Below are 10,260 nucleotides of genomic sequence, written 5' to 3'. Positions count from 1 at the left end.
CATCTACTTCGTTCTTTTTCTCCTCTTCACACTCCAAATCTTGAAAATTTAAATTATTTGGGAATATAAAAAAGAAAGATTATATTAAGGTGACTTTATCAAAATAATATAATTATTATTTGTCTATAATTCATGAATAAATCAATGGCAATGTATTAACGGAACAAAGATAAAATGCACAAATATCTTGATTTTTCCGTACATGAAGTCAAAATCTTAGAAGATAATTACTGGAAGAATTGGGAACAAAACCCATATTTCCATATAAGGAGGATTTTTGGTTACTGGGCTTAAGGTTTTCGATTCTTAAATAATTGATTAAAGAAGATAATCATAATATTGATTAAATAAAAGACTATATTACTAGGGGTAAATTTGTCAAATTAGAATGTTTTCACATTAATAATAAATAGATTAAAAATATTGTTACAAAAATATTAAAATAAGAAAGATAATCGTAATATCATCCATCACGAAAAATATTAGTATTATTAAAGTAAGCGTGAGGGGAGGTTTTTGAAATCATCAAGTAATTTTTTTGAAAGCAACTTAACAAATAATACATCGGAGAAAATGGTCAAAAGCCCTCTTAATTTATAGCCGAATTTTCAACTACACACTCATATTTTACAGGGGTCCTATTACCTCCCTGAATTTTATAAAACTGGAATTATTACCTCTCTAAATGCTTACTTGGCAAAGTGAGTGTATTTCACTCTCTTTGAGAGAGTGAGCAACCAAAACAATATTAAAATTTTGTTTAAATATCTCTTTTCAATAAATATATTTATTTTAAATTATTTTTTGTTCTTATTTGTTTTCTTTCTTCTTCATAGCAATATAAATCAAATATCTCCATCTTTCACCATTTCTAAGCCATTGTTGTAACCACCATCTCCATCGAGCATATCATTATTGATTTCAAATAAATTTTCAAACTCATGTAAAATTCTTGCAAAAATCAATTAACCTAAATCAATTGTAGATAAATTTACATATATTTATATCACCCCAAAATACTTTAGATCTGATTTGAGAAAAATCAACCTGGGTTTACTTTTTATTAAAAATAAAAATAAAAAAATAATATAATATATTAATTCACTTGATGAATTCTTTGGGTACAAAGTGCACATTCTCTTACAGATAATTTTCAAATGTATACAAAAGTGCACATTTTACAGATGAACACATTGTGACTCCAACCATTTGACAACGATGTGCTTAATCTCTCCATGGAGTTCAAGGATTCTTTAACATTCCTCCCAGATTCGTTGACCGATTAAATGTTCGTATCTTCACCTCATTTGGGAGGCAGCACTAGAAACTGCAGAATGGGGCACACCAATTTTCTTCTTTCTTGCCTTTTAAGAACTAGCAACTTGGGGATCTGGGTCTACTTCAAATTCAATTCTTTTTACTAATAGATCCTTTAATTATCAATCTCAAATCTCAGTCAATCAATTATATCTCAAAAATTGTCGCGATCAATCTCATTAATTTATCAATCGTCGGTGAATTAGGCTTTTCCTCTTCGAAATTGCCGTCGCCATCGATGATGATGTGAAAGAAATCGTAAGCTACTCCTCATCATCTTCCTCGAGAGCTTCGGTGACCTCCATTAATGGCAATATTCTGCCCTATTCGTCCTCTCTCCCCTATTCCTTCACTTTTTTTAGTTTGTTTTTTAGGTTTTCAGAGCAATGTCTAAATATCTCGGAACGAGCTCTGCAATCGTCATTCACCTATCTTCCTCAAAGAGTCAGTTCATTATTTACCTATCTTCTTCAAAGATCCTGTTTGGATGGATTTATGGTGTTCTAGTAATGATGAAAATGGTGAAAGTGTTTTGGTGATGGAAAGGATTGGTGAAAATATAAAAGAAAAGGCTAAAGAAATATAAAAAATGAGAAAATATATATTTGATGAATTTTTCACGTGTCAAATGCGTGAAATTCACATGCCACCGTAGATCTGGTTATGGCTTTTAAAGGGTATAATTATTTCATTTTTAAACAGTTCAGGGGGTGATAGGACTTTCGTAAAGTTTAAGTGTGTAATTAGAAATCCAAATATACATTGAGGGGGCATTTGGTCATTTTCTCTGATTCATCGACTAATGCTACAAAAGGTCTTGAATATGGGGTTCATATGAAGCATTTATCAAATGACATGTTAAATATTCTTTTCAATTTAAAATAATTGATGTTTTAACTTTTTAAAGATAATTTAAAATAATTAATATTTTAAAAAATTATCTCGACACATTTCTAATTCAATGTACCGTAGTCCCATGCTAATTAGTGAGTACTTTCTCTATTTCATATTAAATAAATTTTTGGAGGGGTTTAAACTAATTAAATTGTTCTAAGTTTAAAATAGTTGTTTGGTTTTTTTTTAGATATATAAAAAATTATAAAAGAACAAATTACATTAATCAAAACTTAATAAAAACAGAGAAGGTTGAAGTACTACTCGCCTTTTAACTTAGTTCATTTCAGATTAATTAATTTTTAGGTAGGTCAATGACAAATTATTTATTAATTCAACCAATTTATATATATGTTGATCTATTATAAAACGTTCCGTTTTTACTTTTAAGTTCATCTTATAAAACCAATATTGGTTTAGGAAGGAAATTAAGCAATAATCGATTAAAGTGATTTTTAGTTCTCTTCATTGAAAGAAAAAACAAAGTATACCGTATTATTAATATTATGTCTAGTATATTTTATTTTTATTTTTAAGTATAATTAATTTACACTATATTTATTATTATGATATGTATAACTAATAAAATGAAAAATCAAGGTATTCACAATACAAGTGATTTTAATGTTTGTATTTGTATGAGTAAAAATACAATTGTCCTTCAAAATATTTTTCACGACATTTTTTCATTATATATGTAAAAGATATTTTATAAATAATTAATTTATTTTAGAAATATTCAATGAATATCATTCTTAATACACTAAATGAATCATTTTATTAGAAATACTTTTTATAGAGTTAATATTAGCATAACTAATTATATCATTATTAGGTCAATATTATCAATATACCATATTTATAAAAAAAAAAATGGTGATAACAAAAAAATACAAAATACCATTGGCAGTGCCGGTGCCCAATTAATGAGCACCGAGTAGAATAACAGAAAAGGTATCGATAATGTCGAATATGCCCTCAACATTCACAATATATATGCATACACTCTTATTTTTCAACCCTTTTTCTTTCCTTCGTCCTTTTTCGCTACTAAGTATTATTATTTTTGGTGTCTCAACCATGGCTTTTTCAAGCTCTGTCACGGTATACACTTTCTTTTTTTTATTTTTGTTTTGTGATAACTTTCTGAAGAAAAGAAAAAGATATTCTAATAGCTAGTTTTGACGCTTTATAAGTTTTGGTTTTTTAATGATATTGTTGTATTTTATGGTTTATATTATTTTTAAGTTGTAGTTATAATGTTGAAATGTTTGTGTTTGGTTTCAAAGTTTGTTTTCTTTCTTTTCAGGTTTTACGCCTCATTTGAAGTATTAATTGCGAATGGTGTTATTTTTACTTTCTTAGATAAAATAGATACTCTAATGGATTAAACTGGTGCCTAATATAACTGTTCTATGATGTATTTACTTCTTGTTCCTTAATGTTGGTAGGCCTTAGAGGGAAAAATAAAGTTAAATATGTACATTATACATTGTTGGGTTGTGGAGGTTATATTTTGCTACATTGATTACAAATGCTCTTAAATAGTCAAACACAAAATTACGCTTAAAAAAATTCAATGATAAATTTAAACATAATTTGATTGGTCAAATTATAAATGGTAGTCACAATATATTTATTAAACGACAACAATTGCATGGTACAAGAACTTTGAATAAATATAGCTAATATATAGAATACTCTATAGTATTTAAATTAATCAAGCCAAACTAATTGACTAAAAAGAAAGTAAAAGCATATAAACTGCTCTACACTAGCTAGGCTTAATTAAGCAGTGTTGTATTTCTTTTCTTGCGGTCAAAGTTGTGTTAACTAAAAAAACTTTAATTAGCATATTGTATTATAGAGCTACACATCTAATTGATGTTTGGACAAAATAACAAATAGTAAGTTGATGCATGTGATAAAAAAAAAAATTCCTTATTTGAATTAGTTGCAGAAGATTATCTGTTCAAATAATCCAGGGTCGTAAATTGGTTTTTACCTTCTTGTCTTTGCCTTATGTTACCACAGCCGTCAGCAATTTAATTAATGTAGAAAGTATGTGGTGTGTAGGGAAGACCAATTTATAGAGGTTATGACTTAATTCGATACGTCTATCAAGTAACCAATATACGGATGAAATCTATTTTTTATTATGATATTACTTGGATCACAAATAAACTTGGACCACAAATAAATTTGGGCCATAAGTAAGAATTATTCTTACACAAATATCCTGCTTCCGATCTGAGAAAGAAAACGGACTAATCTGAATCGGAAGAGCCAAAGACAAAAGTGCGTAAAGAAATACATCAAATTCGAGAAACTAATCTGCTGAAATAGTGGAAAACTTAAACTGATAAAAAAATGCACTCATAATTATAAACTTAATACTCCAGAGCCAAGAGATTATTGTGAAGTATGTTGTAGGTCTACTCCCTTTGTATTTAAAGGTCTACTCCAGTGCATTGAACAAAGATAAAACACTTACGTGTACATTTTTAAAAAAATATTTACGATATTTGTTAATATTATTCTTTTAATCATTTATAACAATTTGACTGAATGACAGTATTGCTAAAAATTGCGAATGACAACACTTTTTGCTAAGTTTAAAAGGACAAAATTGTTTAAGTAAGTATTGCTAAAAGTTGATAAAAATGGTAATAAATTNTCCTTTCACCGCAGCAAAAGAGACATTTAATGGCAATAATTTTTTTAGTGACAATATTTATTAAAAATATTTAAGGGAAAAGGGTCAAATATGCCCTTAAACTATGTGAAAGGAACAAAAATGCCCTCCGTTTATAGTTTGGCTCAAAAATGCCCTTAGCGTTAATACTTTGGTTCAAAAATGCCCTTAAACTATATGAAAGGAACAAAAATGCCATCCGTTTGTAGTTTGGTCCAAAAATGACCTTACCGTTAATATTTTGGTCCAAAATTGCCCTTATTGTTATTTAATGGGTAAAAAATGCTCATTTTTCAAATAAATATTTTTTTAACACATTCTTTTCTAATAATGTTTTTTTTAAAAAATTAGCAAATGTTTATCCTACTTCAATTTAGAAAAAAATAAAAAATGAAAATATTTCTTATTTTTTATCGTTATATAAATATAAATTAATGATGGATATACTATAATCTTATATATGACATATATTATATGTCCAAAGGGTACATGACGTTATTCTATTTTAATTGATAAAATGAGATTAAGAAGAAAAAAAATATTTCCTACCTTTTTATTTGTTAAAGTGATTTTAGAAGAAAGAAAACAAGAATAGTGTTCTTCAATAATATTTTAATTAGGACGAAGATGTGTTTAAAAAGAAAAAATATATATTTATTCGGAAAAGGGCATTTTTGACCCATTTTGTAACTATAGGGGCATTTCTGGACCAAAGTATTGACGGTAAGGGCATTTTTGAGCCAAACTATAAAGGGATGGCATTTTTGTTCCTTTCACATAGTTTAAGGGCATTTTTGAACCAAAGTATTAACGCTAAGGGCATTTTTGAGCCAAACTATAAACGGAGGGCATTTTTGTTCCTTTCACATAGTTTAAGGGCATTTTTGACCCTTTTCCCTTAAATAAAAGACCTTTACTTATGTAATTTTTCCATATTACAATATAACTAGTTATTAGAATATTACATTATGCAGAGTCGTCTCAACAAGATTGATTGAGAGAGGATATTGAATAATAATAATATACTCTGTGTAATTTTAAAGTGAGTTTTAAAAAGGCAGAAGGGTCTGATGGACCCTTATACTTGTATGCATTTATATTGTAAACCCTTCTACTTAACTTTTTATCAACTGGATCCTTAAACTCAATAAAATTGAATATACTAAATCCCTCTGACGATTGATTATGCTTTTGTGGCATTTAAAATAGTTGAGTTGGCTAGAGAGTGTGAATACACACGTGTTAAGACAAGTGTACACCATATTTAAAATTAAAAAATATTAAAATTATAAAAGAATAAAATAATTAATTTAAAAATTAAAATTAAAATTAAAAACCCCTTCTTCTTCATCCCATCCACCTACTTTTTCAAGCATCCCCATCCCTGCTCAATCCCTTTTTTCTTTCATTTTCTTTAGACGATCTAATACACCGGAGGCGGCAAGGAGTCTCCTGGCATGGTTGAGAGACGGAGGCGGCAAGGAGTCTCCTGCTGGTTCGAGGGAGGCTGCGAGGATAGGCGGTCCTTGGTGTTTTGCAGGCGATCACTGATGGTGCAGAGAAAGAAAGACGTGAAGGGGAGAACGAGGCGGGTGTGCGACGAGGAGCTGGTCACGACGGGTGAAGAGGTTTGGCCGCCGGAGTTGTGTTGCGGCGGCTTAGATTTGTGGAGGTTGGAGAAGAATGAAATAGAGATGTGAGGGAGAAAGTATTTGTGGTCTCGCCGGCGAGAGGAGTGGTGGCTGTGGCAGCTTTCTCCGGAGGATTTTGGCCATTTCACGGCTTGATCGGGTAGAAGACAAGTGGAGACCCAAAATTTACTTTAAAGAATAAATTAATAATTTTTAAAAATTAGTTAATACAGATAATTATGATGTGGTATTAATTTAAGTGACATGGATTTGACATGTCATCTATACAAGAGAGAGAGTGAGCTATACACATAGTAGGGAGGGTTTAACAATCATTTTTTGATTGAGTTTAGGGGTTTAGTTGGTAAATGGTTAAGTAGAAGAATTCATAATACAAACACATACATATATAAGTATAAGGATCCATCAAATCCTTTTGCCTTTTAAAAAACATAAGATGTACGCAAACCTCATAAAATAAGAAGGCAAATACTACAAATTTTCAATAATAAAAATATAATATAAAGTGACAATAATAAAATTCGACTCAAAAATTTGAGAAATTTGTGTAATAATATTGAAATAGTATTGCGTTTGAGAACTTTATATAATGATATTTAAATAAAATTGGCAAATTGCAGTGCTTGAAATTGGAATAAGACAATTTTTTTTTTTTTTTTTTGTATAAGTTGACAACAATAGATTTTGTCTCAACTATTTAGAAAACTTTAGTATATTCAGTAATAAAAGAATAAAAAGATTAGGTAAAACGTTATTGTATTTTCTAACCAAGAATTTCTTTTAAATGAGATTTGTTTATTGCTATTAAAAATTATTAATATTAATAATAATAATAATAGGTAAATAGAGACGATCTAAAAAGCCCTTTATTAGGGTTCCTACCTACTTGCAATGTTCATTTATGTAACAGGACATACAGGATGAAAGAAGAGAATCAAAGCACTGCTGGGGATAGACAAGAGCAAGTTGATTACTTTCTAGTTAATTAAATGCAGCAGGGGATAGACAAGAGAATGATAGTTTTGAAGGTATATTTGAAGCCATGAACGGGTGCAACATTGGAGACTTTGTAATGGCTATTCTGTTAGCATTACCGGTGAAGTCACTTTTTCGTTTTAAAAGTGTGTGTTGGTCCTGGCATGACTTAATCCTCTCCCGCCGCTTCATCACGATCGAACCAAGCGCAGCAGCTTGATATGTTTCTACAACGACAAGAATGTCAGTAGGAGAACAACATATAACAGCGTTTCAGTGTCTGAAGATGGAACCGTTACCCCTTTATCTTTACCTCCTCCTACTCTTTATGAAAGACAATTTACGTGGCAGACTCTTGTAGAGGCATGGTGTATGCTTTTCGTCTGGATTGTGCCCTAAATCAGTGGTGGTGTGGAACATTGCTGCAAGGAAGTTCAGGACTTTCCATGGCATTAATTACTGATAGAGCACCACATCCCAGAAATCATATTACGATGCGGTCTAATCGTGTGGTGAGTGATCTAGCTACAGGTTTCACCTTCCTTCCCATCACCACCGAGTACAAAGTTGGTTAGGGTCATTCTCTACTTTAACAATACCGTGTATATTAGAATCACCAGGTGGAATAGTATGACGACGGTATTCCTCCCAGCAAAGGAAATGGACATGGATGCCAAACTCCATCATCTGATGAATTATAGCTCCATCCGCCCTGCTTGTTTAGCATATGTTAAATTTTTTAATTCAAACAAAATTTAAGGTGCTCTAAAGATACATGAAGTTCATCATGTGACAATATTCAAGTCACATGTTTATTCTAGTGAAGAGCATATTTACTAGCTAACAAGAGAAAAAATTACATGTGAAAGAGAGATCATGAGCTGAACAAGAACAAGTCCAAACTGCATGAAAGAGGACAAGGGCATTAAACATCGTAACCAGGGTTTACTTTCTGCTGAACATCCCCATAACTCTGTAATTCTTCTATATCCTCCCAACTACCCAAAAATAGAGGAAGTCTTTGGTGTAGCTTGACAGGCTGAATAGATAAAATTCGATTTTTACCATCTGAACCTCTACCTCCAGCCTTTTCCACTAGGAAACTCAAGGGATTTGCTTCATAAACAAGCCGAAGGTGGTTCCTTGGATTCATTGCTACCCCACCATATAATAGAGTCCGATGAAAATCTGCCACTAGAGAACATATATACCTGGCTGAGTACTTCTTAGGATGTTGTCCTTTCCCTTGCCTTATGGTGTCAATATACTGCCTTAATCCTTCAGGCCAGTCAAAATACCGAGCATCATTAACTGAATATATTTGCCCTGCCATAAAATGTTAACAATGTAATTATCAGTTTAGAAGGTGTAATATGCAAAAGCATATTTGGAGGAACAAACTTATGATATAGCAAATACCTCGAGGAGGAATGTTGATGTTAGGATGTGTCATGAGGAAATCTCCGGTTGTATGATCCAATGTGAATGCATGTGTTCCAGAACCAAAACTAGCACAGAGTATTGTGGCTGACGAATAGAGAACATAAGCTGCAGCAACAAGCTTTGATCCACTCTGAAGGCAGTTTAGTAAAGCCTTTTCCTCCACCGGCAAATGATCAATTTCCACAAGACGTCTGTAAATCCCAAATATCGTCCCAGTGGGTATTGAGGCATCTATATTTCGGGAACCATCTAAAGGATCCACGACAACCACAAACGGGCCATCATCAGTTATCCACACAGGACACTCATCTTCTTCTGAGGCCATTACAGCAACTTTTCCCGAATTTCTAAGAGACGACAATATAATCTCGTTCTGAACAAACATACATAAAAAGGTCTTAGAACATGAGACTATTCTTGGATCCATTAAGACTAGAGAAGACACAAGGATCTACTTCCTAATTCATTAATAGAAGATCCCACAAACAGAAAAAGGAGAAAAAAAAAACCAGAACTGCATACAACCTATAACATCAATCAATCAATAATTCCTCAATCCCAATTCCACTTTATTGGGTCTCTATACAGTGCCACTATAAGTGAAAAGGTTTGCATACATTCTACTTGTGGAATTCAATTGGCTATGTTATTGTTGTTATATTATTGCTTATAATAACAAGGAATCCTATAGATTATGAAAACAAAAAATTACAGAAAAGCAACATCAACAATTTATATATATGGTGACAATCAAATAACCAAAAATTCCCGAAAGACAGACCGAAACAATATCAAGAGGCTTGGGCTTATCTCTATCAGAAGAAATCCCAGTATTTCCAATGGCAACATTGTTGTTGAGGCTGGAATTGAAAGGGGAAGCAACAAGAGCAGCAATTTTCTTGGAGGCATATTCTAAGTGACCAAACAATAACACCAAGTCATCACCCACATCAACCCCTCCTTTACCCATGTACTCCATCAGTGTTGAAAACCCACTATTTGCAGAATCTACTGAAGCATTTTTACAGCATATTGCAATTGGTGAATCAACCCTGGAGTTAATTAACCCTCCAGAAAATGGAGAAGAAGCCATATTTTCAGTACAGAAAGGTACAAGATTGTAGTTTTGAGGAAAAATTGCAGGGTTTGGTGAGGAGAGTTTGGTTCTTGCTGGAAAATTTAGGGAAGAAATGGTCGATGATAGCATCTTTATGTTCTTGGTACAGAAGAAGCATCCTGTTTTTTTTTTTTTTAATTTTCGTCATTTATCCGCAATTCTTTTCC

General features: G+C 31.6%; 1 protein-coding gene across 1 annotated transcript; it reads right to left on the bottom strand.

Moving 5' to 3' along the window:
- Window positions 1-8,252: 8,252 nt before the first annotated feature.
- Window positions 8,253-10,260, bottom strand: LOC125842756 (uncharacterized). The gene is made up of 3 exons (XM_049522075.1): window positions 9,758-10,260; window positions 8,953-9,349; window positions 8,253-8,859 (listed from the first exon to the last, which is right to left on the bottom strand). The coding sequence occupies exons 1-3, from the start codon at window positions 10,181-10,183 to the stop codon at window positions 8,459-8,461; spliced, it is 1,224 nt and encodes a 407-aa protein (XP_049378032.1). The 5' UTR covers window positions 10,184-10,260; the 3' UTR covers window positions 8,253-8,458.

The sequence above is a fragment of the Solanum stenotomum genome, chromosome 1 (assembly GCF_019186545.1).
Source record: "Solanum stenotomum isolate F172 chromosome 1, ASM1918654v1, whole genome shotgun sequence".
In the NCBI taxonomy this organism is placed as follows: Eukaryota; Viridiplantae; Streptophyta; class Magnoliopsida; order Solanales; family Solanaceae; genus Solanum; species Solanum stenotomum.
The sequence above is the reverse complement of the archived record's forward strand: the minus strand, read 5'-3'. Positions and strand labels throughout refer to the sequence as shown.

Coding starts and splice junctions, on each gene's coding strand:
- LOC125842756 (XM_049522075.1), bottom strand. CDS start 10,183: ATGCTATCATCGACCATTTCTTCCCTAAATTTTCCAGCAAGAACCAAA. Junction 9,350..9,757: donor AGCCTCTTGATATTGTTTCG/GTCTGTCTTTCG, acceptor ATGTTTGTTCAG/AACGAGATTATATTGTCGTC. Junction 8,860..8,952: donor CATCAACATTCCTCCTCGAG/GTATTTGCTATA, acceptor ATTTTATGGCAG/GGCAAATATATTCAGTTAAT.